Source organism: Lutzomyia longipalpis, chromosome 2 (genome assembly GCF_024334085.1).
Source record: "Lutzomyia longipalpis isolate SR_M1_2022 chromosome 2, ASM2433408v1".
Classification (NCBI taxonomy): domain Eukaryota; kingdom Metazoa; phylum Arthropoda; class Insecta; order Diptera; family Psychodidae; genus Lutzomyia; species Lutzomyia longipalpis.
Window position 1 is genome coordinate 19,367,319 of NC_074708.1, and position 17,696 is coordinate 19,385,014.

At 35.1% G+C, this 17,696-nt stretch overlaps 6 protein-coding genes across 9 annotated transcripts in view; 2 read left to right on the forward strand and 4 right to left on the reverse strand.

Moving 5' to 3' along the window:
• LOC129789442 (uncharacterized) overlaps positions 1-17,696 on the forward strand; it is an 885,568-nt gene that overhangs the window by 609,481 nt on the left and 258,391 nt on the right. The gene's annotated exons all lie outside the window — the stretch shown is intronic.
• On the forward strand, positions 314-5,027 carry LOC129789356 (beta-hexosaminidase subunit beta-like). The gene is made up of 5 exons (XM_055826134.1): positions 314-883; positions 978-1,148; positions 2,813-2,888; positions 2,950-3,997; positions 4,116-5,027. The coding sequence occupies exons 1-5, from the start codon at positions 704-706 to the stop codon at positions 4,264-4,266; spliced, it is 1,626 nt and encodes a 541-aa protein (XP_055682109.1). The 5' UTR covers positions 314-703; the 3' UTR covers positions 4,267-5,027.
• LOC129789397 (acetylcholine receptor subunit alpha-like 2) lies at positions 4,029-6,455 on the reverse strand. Its single transcript, XM_055826195.1, has 4 exons — positions 6,211-6,455; positions 5,581-6,118; positions 4,823-4,975; positions 4,029-4,758 (listed from the first exon to the last, which is right to left on the reverse strand). Exons 1-4 carry the CDS (start codon positions 6,412-6,414, stop codon positions 4,349-4,351), a joined length of 1,305 nt encoding a protein of 434 aa, XP_055682170.1. The 5' UTR covers positions 6,415-6,455; the 3' UTR covers positions 4,029-4,348.
• LOC129789471 (GS homeobox 2-like) lies at positions 8,272-9,076 on the reverse strand. Its single transcript, XM_055826299.1, has one exon. It carries the CDS (start codon positions 8,979-8,981, stop codon positions 8,427-8,429), a length of 555 nt encoding a protein of 184 aa, XP_055682274.1. The 5' UTR covers positions 8,982-9,076; the 3' UTR covers positions 8,272-8,426.
• On the reverse strand, positions 11,498-12,542 carry LOC129789475 (uncharacterized). Its single transcript, XM_055826303.1, has 2 exons — positions 12,016-12,542; positions 11,498-11,944 (listed from the first exon to the last, which is right to left on the reverse strand). Exons 1-2 carry the CDS (start codon positions 12,184-12,186, stop codon positions 11,636-11,638), a joined length of 480 nt encoding a protein of 159 aa, XP_055682278.1. The 5' UTR covers positions 12,187-12,542; the 3' UTR covers positions 11,498-11,635.
• Positions 16,014-17,640, reverse strand: LOC129789456 (probable methylthioribulose-1-phosphate dehydratase). Of its 4 annotated transcripts, none has more exons than XM_055826281.1 (6): positions 17,520-17,640; positions 16,998-17,312; positions 16,839-16,933; positions 16,665-16,796; positions 16,244-16,600; positions 16,014-16,174 (listed from the first exon to the last, which is right to left on the reverse strand). In XM_055826281.1, exons 2-6 carry the CDS (start codon positions 17,016-17,018, stop codon positions 16,099-16,101), a joined length of 681 nt encoding a protein of 226 aa, XP_055682256.1. In that variant the 5' UTR covers positions 17,019-17,312; positions 17,520-17,640; the 3' UTR covers positions 16,014-16,098. The 4 variants fall into 4 exon arrangements, with proteins under 4 accessions (XP_055682256.1, XP_055682255.1, XP_055682257.1 ...); XM_055826280.1 differs by having other exon boundaries at positions 16,998-17,009; positions 17,520-17,634; XM_055826282.1 differs by having other exon boundaries at positions 16,665-16,778; positions 17,520-17,627.

The following is a 17,696-nucleotide window of genomic DNA, read 5'->3' on the forward strand; positions in this document are numbered from 1 at the left end:
GAATTTTTGTACTTTTTATGATATTTTGTAGAATCTAGAAATGATCTGAATATTAGGGGAACGTGGCCCAATTCGGACATCTTAAGGTCTTTTTCAATCCGCTATTAGTCAAAACTGATAAAACTTTAAATGTAGAAAGTTATGGGAGTTAAAAGAACATTAAAAGGACTTTAAAATGGTACCAAATTTAAGAATATTGCTTTTTGTTTTATACCATTTTTTCTCATTCTGCGCGGACCTTAGGAGGTCGAAATTGGAACAGGTTCCCCTAAATATTTATAAAAGTTACTTGAAAAATTTATTACAGATTTTAATATTTAAGGAGCTCAAGTTTGCCTTTAAATCAAAAGAAATTTTCAGGCTAAAAATTACGTTTAAAGATTCAGAGATAATGTCTGCAGACAACATAAAAATGCGTCTATGTTTACCGTGAGATCATCATGTGAAGAATGGATATTCCAAAGTTAGCGACCCATGAGATGAGAGAACTAATGGGAAGCATTTATTTTGTTGCATATCAGAGCGATTTTGTAGAAAACACACACAGAAACATTAAACTCCGGTTCTTTCTGTATGGCAGAGTCACTATAAGAAAGTCTATAAAAGAATATTGAAGTGTTGCGACGGTCTCTAAAGCTGTCCGATAGGGGACAAAATATTCATTTCGTTCTCGACAGTCAAACGGTTTGGTGATCAAGTTACAATGAGGCTGATTATATTTACGTTAGTTGTTCTCCTGGAATATATTTCCACTGCATGCGGGTATATCGTTGATCCTGGACCAGTAGTGATTGCCTCACGTGGCCTAATTTGGCCTCAACCCAAAAATATTGTCATTGACGATACCTTCTCAATTATTCGTCCTCAAAAATTTGAATTCAATGTAAGTAAAAAAAAATTTTAAAAAAAGTAAATTCGTTCCTTTTTTTGTAATTTTATTTAAAAAAAAATATTTCAAATTTTGACTCATTATAAAGGCTGTGAAGAACACCTGCGATATATTAAATGAAAGCTTCATTCGGTACAAGGAGTTGATTGTTGCAGAGGCACAGAGATTGAGGAAGATCGAAGTGAGAAATGCACGAAAGAGTCATGAGAGAATTAATAGAATCAACTACGAACAGTGGAGTGACGATGATCAATTTACGGTGAGTTATCGTATGGAATTATTTTGTGCGAAAATGTAGAAAAAAGATCACAGGGGTCACCAGGCCGTGGCCTTATTGTGTTTCATGTTTATGAGCATGATTTTGTGCTAAACAAGCCAAAAAATCCCCTTTAGTCACGATCTCGCTCAATGTGGATCATTAAAAAGCCGATTAATATAAATGTGCTTTTAATTCACAGAAAATTTCACGTTTTGTTTTCAGTTTATTTTATTTTTTCTTTTATATTCTGATAAGAAAAATATGTTTACGTATTAAATTTATTTTGAAGAATCCCCTTATTCTTAGTATTTTAGGGAATTCTTTATTGAATCATCAATTAATTAGTTGGTGTTCCACTTCGTGGCCAACACCAAGTATTGTAATCGTCGGATTTTCCGACCACCTCAGATCGGGCTCAAACTTGGTATGAGCACGTTTCAGACAACCCACATTCCAAAAATGGTGGTGGAAAATTTTTGATCCGGCCGGCCTGCCGGCCGGCCGGCCGGCCGGCCGGTCGCCCAAACTTTGCCTTATAGCTCGAGAACGGTAACAGATAGAGACTTCAGGTTTGAAGTTTTCTATAGAAATGTAGGTGTAAAATTTCATATTTTTACATTTTTAAAATCCAAGATGGCCGCCGTCCGCCATTTTGAAACACCGTCAACCAGTTCCCTTATAGCTAGAGGTCTGAAATTTTAGTATGATGTAGAGCTCAGTGAGACGTTTTCATCAATAATTCATACTTGAAAATCGGTCAAGCCGTTTAGCAAATATGGCGGCTCAAAGCAAAAAGTGTTTTTTCGATATAACTCGAGAACGGCTTGACCGATTTTGACCATCTTGGTATCAAATGAAAGGTATTGAGAAGCCCTACAACTGTCTAGAACATTCCAAGTTTCAAAAATATCCGCAAGAGGCGCTAAAATCAAAAACAAAAATTGCATAACTTTAAGGGGCTATATCTCCGAATTGCCATCATCGATTTCCTTTAAATTTTGATATGTTGTAGCCTGACTCAATATCTTTCATCAGTCCGAAAATGAAGAAATTCTATGTCGCCGTTTAGAAGATATAGCCATTTGAAAAATTCTTACATTTGAAAAGTTCTAAGAGCCATATCTCTTGAACCGCTTGTCCGATTTTGCTCAATTTGGTATCAAATTAAAGGTTTTGCAAAACTCTACAACTTTCTAGAACATCAGAAACCTCTAGAACCATTCCTTCGAGACAAAAAATGCCAAAAACTGTTTTTGTGAAACAAAAATCCGCCATTTTGTGTTCTAGAGGTCACCTTGAAATGTATCGAAATATATGTCAGATTATAGTTTATTTAAAGACCTTTCCAAAACTAATCAAGAAATTTCTGTAGGTCTTATAGAACGTGAGATATAACCATTTTTATCCATCAAATTGCCGAATTTTACAAAAAAAAATCAACTTTGCCTACTAATTCTGCTCACAAATCGCACTACAACGCATAAACAAACTTCTACACGTTGTGGGACACCAACTCTTATAACTGGACGCGTTATGATTGACTTTTAAATACATTCGTTTAAATGTGTTTTCAAATTCTTTTTTTTTGCGTACTTTACCTGATTTATTTTACTTTTAAAATAAATAAAATACTTACCTACGTTCCTATGTTCATTTTATTTTAGGGTTTTTTAGAAAGTCTGACGGTTAACTTGGAGAAACCATGCGAAGATTCTCCATACTTGGGAATGGATGAGTCATGTATGATAAAAAATATCCTTTTAAAATATTTCAGATAAAATTGAAAAAAACTGTATTTCAGATAAATTTACTCTGAATAATTCAGAAGCAGTTCTTGAGAGTGAGAGTGTCTGGGGAATCCTTAGAGGATTGGAATCTTTCTCCCAAATGATCACACCAGGGAGCGATGGTAGATCATTAATGATCAATAGTTCACGCATTGAAGATGAACCAAGATTCTCCCATCGTGGCCTTCTTCTGGATACATCGCGTCATTTCATACCGTTGGAGACAATTAAAATGGTTCTCAATGGTATGGCATACAATAAACTCAATGTCTTCCATTGGCACATTGTTGATGATCACAGTTTCCCGTATGAGAGTACAAAGTTCCCCGAATTAAGTGCTCAAGGTGCGTACCATCCTACCCTTGTGTACACACAGAACGACGTAGCAGCAATAATTGAGTATGCCCGACTTCGGGGGATTCGTGTGTTGCCGGAATTTGATACACCCGGTCATACGAGATCCTGGGGTGTTTCCCATCCGGAACTTTTGACAACATGCTACCCACCATATATTGGAAAGCTTGGACCCATTGATCCCACTAAACCCGCTGTGTATGACTTCTTGAGGGAACTCTTTGGTGAAATTTCTCACGTCTTTCCGGAACAATATTTCCATTTGGGTGGTGATGAAGTGGGCTTTGAGTGCTGGAGCACAAACCCGGAGATAGTGGAGTACATGAAGTCAAAGAATTACACGAAATATGAGCAATTGGAGGAGGAATTCATTCAGAAGGTCGTTGATATAATTGATGAATTGAAATCAAAGTCCATTGTCTGGCAAGAGGTGTATCAGAATCAAGTGCGACTGCCCCAGGGAACAGTGGTGCATGTATGGACAGGGGATAGAAAGAAGCTTATGTCACAAATTACCAGAGATGGTTTACCTGTATTGCTATCTGCCTGTTGGTATTTGGATCACCTGGCAACTGGTGGTGATTGGACGAAATTCTACAGTTGCGATCCACTAGATTTCTCCGGGACGCCCGAGCAGAAGGCACTTGTGATGGGTGGTGAAGCTTGTATGTGGGCTGAAGTGGTTGATGATACAAATGTTCTTCAAAGGTATTTAAGTACTTTGTACTTTTCAAAACACTTTTTGTGTTAATCTTAAAATTTTATTCATTTGCTGAAGACACTTTAATTTTGAAGAGACGTCTAAAATATGAATAATCCATTCCAGAATCTTCCCGCGTGCATCAGCAGCAGCCGAAAGACTGTGGAGTCAATCGTCGGGCTTCCAAGTGAAGGAGAGACTCGAAGAGCATGCATGTCGGCTACGAAAGCGAAATATCCCAGCACAGCCACCAAATGGTCCAGGATATTGCTTATAAGTTGGATAAGATCATTTTCTTTTTCATTGATGATAATTACAATTTATGGATAAATGACAAAAAAATTGGTATTAATGTAAAATTATTGCTGCGAACTTATCGATGCAATATCGAATGTTGATAAATCAGCGGATGATGCATAACTTTCGGGTATTAGAAGAATGACGAGGAAAAAGTAAATAAGTGTTACGACAATCAGCACAAGACGATCCACAACTACAGCAAGAAAATGCCATTTTGCGGTATTTTTTGGACTTTCAACTTTGGGTTCTACGAGGATTGTGGTATCATCCTCGGCTACTTCCTCGATTTTTTCCATTTTTCCACTATTTGCATTCACGATGAATTTGCCTGCTCTTGAATCTCTCAGTACGTCCATTGGGGAAGACAACCATCCTGGCACTTCGCATTGGAGTGTCATCAAAATACGTACAATAAACGTATTCAGGAGTAAGATTCCAATAATTGTGGTGGAATCTCTGTAGAAGACAACTGAAAATGAGATGATTAAGTAGCTGCTATAAGTATTTCTTCTTCTTGAACTTCTTTTACTTACTAACACTTGGTATGGTTTCACCATTTCTTGGAACTACCCAAGATAATTGTTGAGTGAATAGGATGTGCCCAACGAAGCTCACAGCAATTAGAATCCATCGTTCAGTACCATGTGGAGGCACCAGGAGAGATATTATATTTAATAGAACCAAAACTACGGACAAATACGTTAATTAAAAAATTGAATTTTACAAAGTTAAATCTCATTTTTATATTTAATTTTCATTAACCCATAAAAATTGTTTTTGTTTTTTTATTTTTCCGATTTTGCCTCTATAGTGGTTGAGCTGGATGAATTTATTTCAGAGACTAACTTCAAGATCAAAAATTTAGTTTTTTTTTTAACAAAAAGCTGGACTTTGGTTTATATTCTTTAGTTTTAAGAATTTACAAAATAGGAAAACATTTTAATCCATATGGGCTCAGGCAATATTACCTCTAATTTTATTAACCCTTCGTATGCCATGATGCGGTGTATGGAATCGATCCGAAAATGTTTTTCTTTGAAATGGGCAGAAGACTTCCTAGAGCATACCAAGAACTCAATAAAAGCTCATTAAATACCACAAAGCTTAATCTCTGGGGTCGATTATCTACCCATTTTATGGCCTCTGACTCTTTTAAACGAGGGCTATTCTTGTTCACTCAAATTAACGATTAGCTACCTACACTTATTTTTAAACAATATTCTATCACTCAATAGATTTTTCTAACACTCTTTTATGGAATAGTATTTTTTTTTTTTAAACTACGACTTACCCATAGTCGGTATGAAAAGGTAGACTGTGAAGATCGAGGAATGTCTTTCGAGAATAAAATTATACCTTAGCGATGGGAAGGTTTGATTGGGGCAGCACGAAAAGTTTCCTGAGTGCTTCTTCATCGAAATGGAAAGGAGCTTCCAGTCGTGATTTAGTAAACTATCTCCCGTATCAACGGATGTTTTTGCACCGAAGAAATTAATTTCTTCACCTGTATTTATCCATGCACCGAATGTGAGGGTACAATTTTGCCGATCAAATGGCCAACGTACAAAGGAGCCAGCACAGTGACCCGTATACTGGCACGGAGGGATACAAATGACTAGGCCATTGGAGTGGATGACACAATTTGTCGTCTCGCAGCTACTCTCTCTCATTTCGCCATTGTACAAGGATAAATCTGGCATCCAGATTTGATCACTCATCTCATAGAAAGTTTTCAAATTTCCATATTCCCGGGGATCCCATTTGAAATGATCATCCGTCCACGACATCACCATCCACACGAGCACATTAATCTTGTTGGAGTAATCCAGCTTTAAAATTTTAATGAATGCAAAACATACATTTTTTAACAAAATTTTTCTTTTTTTAATGCACAAAATAATAATTATTTTGATTCCCTTACATAATCATAGGATTTTAAAACCATTTTCACTTTGATGAGCGTTGCATTCTTCGAACCACCTAAAGGTCGGACACTTTTATCATAATTGCACAGCATATCCTTTTTTAAACGCAACTCTTCATTTTTTGGTATTTTCTCACATTCAACCGCTAAGGAAATTGAACAAAGAGCACTTAATATGAAGAATTTGAGAAAATGTCTCATTTTATGAGCTTCTTAGACTGAATTCATCGACAATTGGCATAGAACTGAAGAGAAGAAATATAAAATAATTTTTTTACATGTTTAGAAACGCCTTCCATTCGGTAATTTAAATTGATAAGACGGTAATTTGATATTACAAACAATTCTTGTTTTCCCGCGTTTATATACTGATCGTACAGTAAACATATTGTGGAAATATCGAGGGCTAAATAATAAAAAGTCGTAAGTCCATACGGGCGCCGTATGGACTTACGACCTTTTATTATTTAGCCCTCGATATAAAAAAGAATTAAACTAAATGGAAATCCACCTCTCAGTTTGTGACTTTAACCCTTTTCCAAGCCTGTATTACTTTACCAGCTCCGAAAAATGATTTAGGGGAACGTGGCCCAATTCCGACCTCCTTCGACCTTTTTCAATCCGCTATTACATAAAATTGATAAAACTTTAAATGTAGAAAGTTATGGGAGTAAAAAGAGCATAAAGTGGGCTTTAAAATGATACCACATTTAAGAATATTGTTTTTTATTTTATAACATTTTTTTTTCATTCTGCGTGGACCTTTGGAGGTCGGAATTGGGCCACGTTCCCCTACAATTTTCAAGATTTTCTTGCATCCTTTAGAAATACGTAAATGAGTTTATTTATTTCGATCCTTTTGATATCATTGGGAGTTAATCGTGAAAATTGTCGTACTAGACTCATTTCGTGTGAGTACTCACGTGAATTTCCATGGTGAGACCGAGCACAGAGAATTTTTAAGCAAATTCAGTAGATTTTTATTAAGTAGAATATTTATTGACTTTTTAGAACATGAGAAACCTTTAGTTCATTTCACAGAAAAAATTCTAACTTTTCATAGATTTTTGCAAAGAATTCCATAAAAATCTTCTGAAATGCCAAAAAGCAGTTTTTCGCAAATCTGTTCTTGCTTTATATATCAGCCGAAATTTTTTTTTTACTACTGATCATTAAGATTTATCAGTAAAGCAAATTGTGGGTGTTGAGGATTGAATAGCCCCTTATAGTTCCTTTGGGGAAATTGATAGGTTTAGTTTATAGTTAATCGCAGTAGGCGTATTCTTGCAGAGAAAAATAAGTGAAGTCAAAGAGACGCTAAGATAAATTTGTGAAAATCATATAAAAAAGTAAGTAATTTGAAAATATCTATGCAAAATAATGAAGAATATGTAGTAATAGTTTAAATGATTTCATAGGAATTTGTCGGCGCCAAAGGATGGCAAAAATATTGAGTGATTAAGATAGCTGATTGAAGAAAGGTAAAGATGGTAGATAATATATATTATAATGAACGAATGTAGCTAATTAGAATTAATTTAAATAGGATTTAACGCAAGAGAAAGGAAGGCGTGAAGGGACAAATAGCGGCTAGCTATTAAAATAGGTAAAAATCATTTGTAGCACATTTAGAAATAATTTAATTAGAACAATTTATTGCAGAATCCCTCACATACTTTCGCCATTCTCACTCATTTGCCTAATACAACTCATTTATTTGCCATCCTTGCCACCCACCCACACCGTAGATTAACTTTGGAAATAAAATATAAATACAGTCCACTTGCGATCCCTAACAGTGGGCGTTTTTATACGAAAAATCTTAAAACCCATGAAAATTTGAGTACTACAAGAACAAAACATTTATACTATTCTGTTACATTTTTAGCATTTTTATTAATAAATTGGATCGATTTGAAATTCTACATAATTTTCCTATGATACAATTCGATATCCAAGATTCCTAGAAGGATGGAGGATTTTACAAGCTTCCATCAGGACACAAACCACATTTTCTTAGAGGACAAAGGGATTGTTAAGAAAAACATTATTTTATAAATTTTACAAAATCAGTCTATTTTATTAATACACGCTAACACTATTGAAGCACAATTTTTTTTCTAAATTTTTACATTAAAGATTTGCTTTATATTAAATAGACACAGCCTGTATGTACAATAAAAAAATCAATGATCCTCAAATGTGTGAAAAAATCAAGAAGAACATGAAGGACTGTAGCAGTGGCACAAATGCACGTGACACAATTTTCCAGGAGTCGAATCACCTGAACCCTTCTTCTTCTTCACTCTGCGATTTTGAAACCAAATTTTCACTTGTTTCTCCGATAATTTCAATTTGTTTGCAATCTGAATCCTTCTGAGGCGCGTCAAGTAGATATCGGATGCGAATTCCCTCTCGAGTTCCAGTAACTGAGAACTACTGAAAGCCGTCCTGGCACGTTTTACGGAACCCTCCTCAGTGGATGATTTCTCCGGGGAAGTCGGTGAAGTTGAGAATGATCTCGGTACGTATGTGGGAGCGTACGGTGCTGGTGTCCAGACAGTTGGTACTTTATCCTGGGGATGCTGCACCTGTCTCAGTGTTTCGAAACTCAAGAGATAATTCTCGATGGTGTAGTCCGTGTATGTGGGTAATCTTGTGTATATCCCTTGAGTAGTCACTGCGGTAGTATTTGTTCGCGGGGGCGAATCATTGCGCAAAATTGACTCCACAGAAAACGATCGCGACATTTTCGATAAACTTCTCATTTGGTAAGCAGTTAATGGTAAACTAAGAGGATTTGGGGTGGTGACTCTTGATTTTATAATGTCCCTGAAAATTTACCTGGATGAGAGAGCTATATGTAGGTAAAATGCCTCTAGCAATAATAGAATATGTTCAAAGCTAAAGAGCTTCTGTTGCCAATTGGCCGACATAATGTCTCACACTCAAGAGGGTATTTTGTATACGCAAAATGCACTTTTTCAGGGGCTATTATGTCACCTTTTCTATGCCCGAATGTACCAAGAGAGTTTCGGGGAGACAGAAGGTTGAGAAGGGGCAAAAAAAAAGAACACAACACCACGACAACACACAGAGGAGTCATTGTTGAATTTATGTCTTTTCAATTGACAAATATAACTTTAACTCAATGGCAAAATGGGAAAAATCATATTATCGTTAAATTGTGAGGACAATTTTACGCTAAATAAATTCTTTCCCTCTTCTCCCATTTTTTATGCTATTCTCCATCAATTGTTATACGCAGTCCCATTCACCATGAGAGTTTCATTCACCGACCAATTCCATTGAGAAGAGAGAACGAAATTCTGTTTGATGTGATCCTCTTTTCACAATTATTAACAATTATTTACATGAGTGGCGGCTTGTCTCATGTGTACCATTTTTCATCCCCTCTGCCTGACAAATTACCCTCAAATGCTATTCACGATATGGGATCATATATGGAGGTTTATGTTGTGAAGATCAATGTCTTCAGTGGCTCTCAAGTACCAATGGTAAAGGTAAATTTGTCAAAAAGCGTGATGTAGAGGAGGAAAAATTCTATTCATTGCATTTTTAGGGATCAATAGCATATCGTTGTCGAAATCCTTATGCGAAAAATGCATACAAATGGAAAAGAATTTGTATGCCTTCATATTGGTGACTTTGTACAAAAGTGTATATCGCTGTTTTTTTATTGATTACAACTATTACAACATACACAATGTCATCTCTTGAGCGCAGAAGTAATATAAATGATTTATTTGTGGTTAAATAATAAAAAATCGTTATAATGAAGGTAGATGTACTGTTGTGTTGTATAAAAATACTCGTGTTATTGTATAAAAAAATTTTGGATGTGAATCTCATTTGAAGAAAAATCAAGAACACGAGATGAGTTAAAAGAATTAAATTTAACATCGATCGAGAAGTTCTGGAGTGGTCTTACTACGAAAACCAAAAAACTGCTGCGGTCAAGTTTTAAGAAAAGATATTCTAAATTGTTTTTTTTTTTAGAATTTTCATAGATTTTGAATATTTTTGACATGAAAATTAAAGAAGAAAATTGTTAAAATTTAACACCACATAGAATAAAAATTCAGTACTAAACTACAGAAAACACAACAATAGAAATCAATCATATCGATGTATATAATGGAAGAAAAATATACAAAAAAGAAAGGAATAAGCGAAAAAAACTTCTTGATTTATCAAAAAGTTATATATAAGTATAAAACTGTTGGAAATAATTTTAAATATTACTTTAATCTACCATAAAATCGAAGGTATATTTATAAACTCACAATGTTGTATTAAGTAGCATAAAGTTTATCAAGTTTTTATACTCATCATCATTTTTTTATCTAGAATTTTTACTAGAACGATGTGAGATTCTCTAAAATCTTTAAATTCCATTTACTTTCTATAGGAACGATGCTATCTTACATCGTAGTCTTGAATTTATGCAAATATGTATGTGAAATAATTGTAAGTATATGTATGTGAAAAAGGTACCCACATGTATATCTATATAATAAAGAAAGGTCTGTTTGTTGGTAATCAGTCGTGTTCGGCTATACAAATCTACACCGTTTGACCAATCGTGATGAAATTTGGCACAGAGGCTCCTTATAACAGACGGTTTCGAGTGGCCGTATTCATTACCCCCCCAAAGCCCCCCTTCAGGTAGCCCCCATATAACTCTCATGCATTTTTTGCGAATTTTTGAATTTGGCGCCGGAAATGTTGTATGAAAATGATTTCTTCTCTTTGCAATTTTTTTTTTCTTTGGGTTTGATGAATGCTCTCCATCTATATAATAAAGAAAGGTCTGTTTGTTGGTAATCTTCCGTCGTGTTCGGCTATACAAATCTACACCGTTTGACCGATCGCGATGAAATTTGGTACAGAGGCTCCTTATATCAGGCGGTTTCGAGTGGCCGTATCCATTTCCCCCCCCCAAAGCCCCCCTTCAGGTAGCCCCCATATAACTCTCATGCAGTTTTTGCGAATTTTTGAATTTGGCGCCTGAAATGTTGTATGAAAATGATTTCTTCTCTTTGCAAATTTTTCTTTGGGATTGATAGGTGTGCCCAATCTTACTTATAAATCATCACAATTTTTTCTCTCTAAAATTTGCGCGAAGCGCAAAACCCCCCGCGAAGCGGGGCGAGGAAAATTGGAGCGAAGCGACAATTTACCTCGTTGAAAATATTATATTGGCACCAACTTTAAAAGTAAATAATACCTAATAACGAATTTTTAATAACCAAGTCTGTCCTCATTATTTTCACTCTTCTTAGGTATACCTAATACTGCGAACATAATTAAATTCTTTTGCATAAATTTCATGCAATGCATTAGATGCGGGAAAAATGTTAATAAATTAATTATTTTCCCACTAAAATTTTATTGAATTTTAATTAAACCTCAATAAGATATTTATGAGCGACAAAAATAAAAGAGCAATACCGTACATTCCCCAATTCTTTGGGTTAACTAATTGAGCTTTATTTGGTGTAATTTCCCATTCAATGTACTGCATGAAGATTTCAAGATCATCTTGAGATAAATTATCACGGATGCACTGGTAGATAGGTAATCGAACGCCACATGTATTCAGTGAGTCCTGAAGGAATCTCAAACAAGCTTCTAAACGAGTCACATTGGCATTCGGGGAGTTTGCCGTGAAGCCATGACCGACCAAAAAGTTAAAAATCACATTTGCCTTCAAATGATAAAAAGTTTCACTTTCAGAATTTTTCTTCTCTCGAAAATTCTTATAGTCATTGAACTTACGGTTATATGCTCATCCCCATGGTGGTCATACACATCAAAAATACAGTAGAGTAAGCAAGTTTCTTTCAAATGGAGTATATCATTGCAAATTTCTTTAAATGATTGACTACTCACTAATCTTTTGGCACCGACACAAAATAGAAAAAGCACACTTGCTACCTTCAAATTCATACTGCGAATGAAAACTCCCACACTATAAACGTATCTCTCTACTTTATTTTTTACCACAATATCGATTAACCAACTGAATAAATACGGAAATACAGCGAGAGCGAAATCAACTGACGTGAAATTGCGGCTTTTGCTCTCGCTATACAGAAAAGATATGATTGTTTCCAATTACCACCTTGGAACTAATTTGCAAGGGAAATAAAATTCAGGTCTATCTTGTGATAAAAACTTTAAATAGGTCACTGGAAATCGCAAGTGTGGTTACTTACTCAAAAGAAAAGTAATAAAGTAGTTAAATTAGCTGAATAAGAAATGAGCAGGATGCTAAAGTATAAAACCGTATAAACTACAACATATATTTTTAAACCATGTAGGAGAATTATAAAAAAATAATAATAAGAAAGTAACACTGACCATTTCACTAAACTAAAAATAAATTTAAAATTCCGCGAATCACTTGGAAATCGCTAAAAGTGCTCCATTTCGATTAATTTGATGAAATGAAAATTTAAACCAATTTAAACTATTATAATATCATTAGAACACTTAAAAAATCCAATTATAGAAAATGCATGGGTATTGAAGATTTTAAATTGTTTAAATAAATACAAATCAGTATATTCAATTTGCTTGGGAAAAAAGGTGCGATAGATCTTAATTATATGGAACAAAAAAAAACCGCCAGTGATACAGTCAGTGCGCAGATGTTGTGGGATTTACTATCCATCACTTGTTTGTGGAATCTCAATAAACCAAAGAGGATCATGTCCTTCAACGATTACAATTATATAAATTTGATATTATCGTAGTTTAGCAAATAAATAATATAAAGATAATAGAGAAGATCGTCTTGGAATTCAATGAAATAAAAAATGAGTGAATCCAACAATTTGTTTCGAAGAGGGATGGACGGACAATTTTACACTCAATGATTTATCATTATTCAGAAAAATCCGCCCCTTTTAAACTGTGATAATGGCTTGTGCTCTCTCTTTTGATCTTTATGGAAGAGTATAAAAAAACACAATAAAAATGGTAGAGCTATGTAGCAGATGATGCAGAAGGATTTCAAAGAAATTGAGGTAGGTATATGTATAGGATGCCACGTTTCTCTTAAATTCCCTCCCATTTTCTTTATGATAAATCTTTTCTAAAGTGTGGCACAAATTTGTCACCTCGGCAAAGCTCAATTCAAAAGGCAAATAAATTTCTAACACGGTAATAAACCATCTGCAATGAGGAACATTGAAAAAAAACTCATGACAAGGCTTAACAAAATTTTCGCAACTGCAATACGGATGAATTTCTGTATTGATTTTGTTATGTTATAGTTAGGTAAATTCGCGGCAAAAGACTGCAGGCAGTGCTAGAAAGCTGAAAATTGGCATAAACTGAAAAATTTGGCGGTATTCTAAGATAAATATAAAGATCAAAATAAAGAAAAAAAACCAAGATTTGGTATTCTACTTTAAAATTCCAAGAAATTTTCAGGATAATCTTGGAAATTCAAAATATTTCAAGATTTGGTATTCTAAGATAGAGATTTACGGTCGAACCATAACCTAAAAATCTTGTTTCTTCATACAACTTCCAAGACTTTTAGTATTCTGAGATACGAATCAAAATCAAAATAAAGATTTACAAAATGAGTTGTCAAAGGAGACTTGGATAAAAATATTCCAAGATTCTGTATTCTACGATAGAGATTTACGGTCTTATTATAACGTAAAATGTCTTGGATTTATGTGAAATTCCAAGACGGTTTTGGGGTCCTTTGAAAAATTGGTTTTTAAATGAGGTAAAGGCAATGTAAATTCAGTATGGGAGATATGAAAACTCTTGTACAAATATGGAATGCAGATGCAAAATGACGGGTTTTTGCCGGAATTGTGTTCACTCCATCTTGCTAATGATAGAGTGACCTCCGGGTTGTACCAGGCTTATCAAATACTGGACAAATAGGGGATGCTGGTGCAAAATTTTTTGTTTTTCACTGGAATTGTGGTCACTTCTCCTTTGTAATGGTGGAGTGACCTCCGGATTGGGGATCTCATCCCCGGATTGTCACATCCTGGACAATCCTGGGATGCTGGTGCAAAAATGTTTGTTTTTTGCCGGAATTATGGTCACTTCTCCTTTGTAATGATAAAGTGACCTCCAGATTGGGGATCTCATCCCAGGATTGTCACATCCTGGACAATCCTGGGATGTTGGTGCAAAATTGTGGGTTTTTCGACGGAATTGTGGCCTGATTGGTACTGATGGAGTGACCTCCAGATTGAGGCTCTCATCCCAGGATTATCAAGTCCTGGACAATTAGGGGATGCTGGTGCAAAATTGTGGGTTTTTCGACGGATTTATGGTCACTTCCTATTAGTAATGTTGGAGTGACCACTACTCTGGCGAAAAAACCACAATTTTGCACCAGCATTCCCTAATTGTCCAGGGCTTGATAGTTCTGGGATGAAATCCCTAGTCCGGAGGTCACTTTATCATTACCAATGAGAAGTGACCACAATTCCGGCGAAAAACAAACATTTTTGCACCAGCATCCCAGGATTGTCCAGGATGTGACAATCCGGGGATGAGATGCCCAATCCGGAGATCACTTTATCATTACCAATGAGAAGTGACCACTAATCCTGGAAAAAAATTAAAAAATTGCCCCAGAATCCCAGGATTGTCCAGGATATGACAATCCTGGGATGAGATCCTTAATCCGGAGGTCACTCCATCAATAGCAAGAAGAATTGACCACGATTCCTAAGAAAAATTCAAAATTTTGCAGTAGCATACCCCCCCCCCCCCCAGTTACCGCCAAATTATCATAATGTGGAGGCAGAAAGCACCTCTCCGACAATATTCATTCCATTCCCGGAGCAATAATGCCTGGGAATAATAGCCGAGATTATACAATCAGGGCTCCTGGATGTAATGGCAATAGGGAAGAAATTCCCATAAAGTGTTTAAATTTCGTTCAATTGTCATCCGAGAGCGAACGAGAAAGCGCAATAGAAAAAATTAATGCGTTAGAAAGAGATATCGCTAAAGTTTTCTTGGCGCGAAGCTGAAACCAAGAAACTGACAAGTAGGATAACGCAAATTTTGATTTTACTTTCCTGGATAATTCGTCGTAAAGTAGAATACCGACAGTCTTGGTCTTTATTTTGATTTTTATTTTGATCTTGAAAGGTGTCTCTATCCTAGAATACCACCCATTATCTATATGTACATCATGTAATGTATAATCTTTCTTGTCCTTTGATTAAAGAAAAGTGATAAGTTTATTGCCAAAATGATTCTTTCTGATCTAAAAAAACCTGTGTCTGAAAGAAACACAGGTAATGGGCCTAATTCAGCGACCAAGATACCTTTGAAATCTTTAAATTTTGTACTGAAATTTCAAGATTTTAAGCGAATTTCAAGGGTTTCTTGGTCGCTGAATAAGGCCTATTATAGAATATTTCATTTTTCATTCATAAAAAAGGTGCAAAAATCATGTAAATTCACATTGCTCTACTTTGGCTCCTAAACGTCTCACAAAACACGAAAAGAAATTGCTGAATTGATGAGTTCCTTATGGGTAAGTGTGTGCAACAAACGAAAAGAAACTTCTTTAGTAAAAAATGCTGTCTTTTTGTTACAGAGACTTTCTTATTGAATTGACAAAAAAGGTCCACTCGGGAGACAAAAAGAGTCAAAAAAGTGAATGGTCCATTTTTTTTTTACAAAAAAAACCTAAATTTCAAGGAATTTTTCAACAAAAATATTAATGAAAAAAGGTTTTCTTAGTGTGTGATGTGTATCGAAAGAGAAATTGAATGAACTTACTTCAGCAACGTCCTTTAATTTTTTTTCTCAAGATTATACCATACAGAAAACATTTTTAAGGAGCATGCATGCTTCTCAATTTTAAAATTTCGAAGGGTTGAGACCGCATTTTTTCATTTCCACCGCGATGCTAAAGAGATAGTCGTAGCATTCGGTCCTGAAATATATTATAAAAATATATATATTTTAAGTGACCTTTTCAATGTTAATTAAATAAATTGCATACATTGTCTTTGCTTTTTGCCACGAATCACCCCATACGTAGATACCATGACGACGAACAAGGACAGCATGTGTACCGGGATATGCTTCCATGGCCTTAAAAAGATATTCCTCAAGATCCCTCTCGAAGCACGTATTTTCAATTATGGGAACCACAAGCTCCTCATCGTAACGCAAGTAGCGTTTCAATTTAGAATCATATATTCCTTTTATCATTTCCAAGTGACTGCATCGAAATTCAGATCCTTCCCAGAGAAGAGTGGCCATGACTGCATTCGGGGAATGAGTGTGAATTACAGATCCAGCATTGCGATGCTTGTATGCCAACATGAAGAGCGGTGTACATTGGCTTTTTGATAACCTATAAGATCAAAAAAAAATTATTCTCATTTATTCTATCTAAAAAATGAATTGATTAAAAATACTTTTTGTATTCAGGCGGAAGTTGCAAGTCCTCCCCATCAATGTTTTGAATGAAAAGATCTTCAGGCAGGATGCGTTCCTTCTGAACGCCGGATGGTGCAATGTAAATTTCCTCACTGCAATAATAAATAGAACTTAAAATTTTTAAATGGTTTTAAAGATTTAAATTAAATTACTCCAGCTTCATGCTTATTCCTCCTCCCGTTCCGGTTACCCATCCCAGATTGTAGAACTGTCTGCAGAGTTCAGGAATCAGCTTTCGTGGGTGTTCCTGAAAACATTAGTAAAATGTTAATTAGAAGGGAAGAAGAGAAATTGAATTTTAAACTACTTACCTCCGATAAATCCTGGTACATCGTTGTTTAGCAAAAAGGAAGAAAAAATATTTCTATTTTATTTCTGGTAGGTTAAAGAAATACAACAAGAATTCTGCTTGAAGCCTGGTCGAGATACAGCGAGCGACTGAATCAACTTTGTTCTTTTCGGAAAGGACAATTTACTCAAGAAACTCGTGGTACTTTAATTAATGTTCTATTTTTAGAGGATTTATGCATAAGGTTTCATATAGGGATATATAGGAAAAATTGATTTTCGTGTATGGTGTAAAAGGGACTTCCTTCTCTTCCTCAAGTTATTAAGTATTCAGGTCACTGTATAAAATTTTTAATGAGATGCCTTATTAACAGACTGGAGCCATATATAATAATAATGAACACATGTTTTTTTTGTGATAAGATAAAGATGTTGAAAGGTAATTATAAAAATCGATCCTACCGAAAAAGTCATTATAAATTGTGGGAGTTCCAACCATAATAAAACTTGAATCATGTGAAATTGTTTATTTTCTGAATACTCACTTCGTAAATACTCTTCATTGTGCGAAAACTTTTTATATAAATGAATGCAAATATGTTAAAAATGTTTATAAAAAACTTTGCAAAAACCGCAAAAATCTTATCACAACGTCAACAAAAAATGACAATACAGTGATCCCTCTGCTTAACATCTCGGTGAAACTCTTCTGAGGCGTTAAA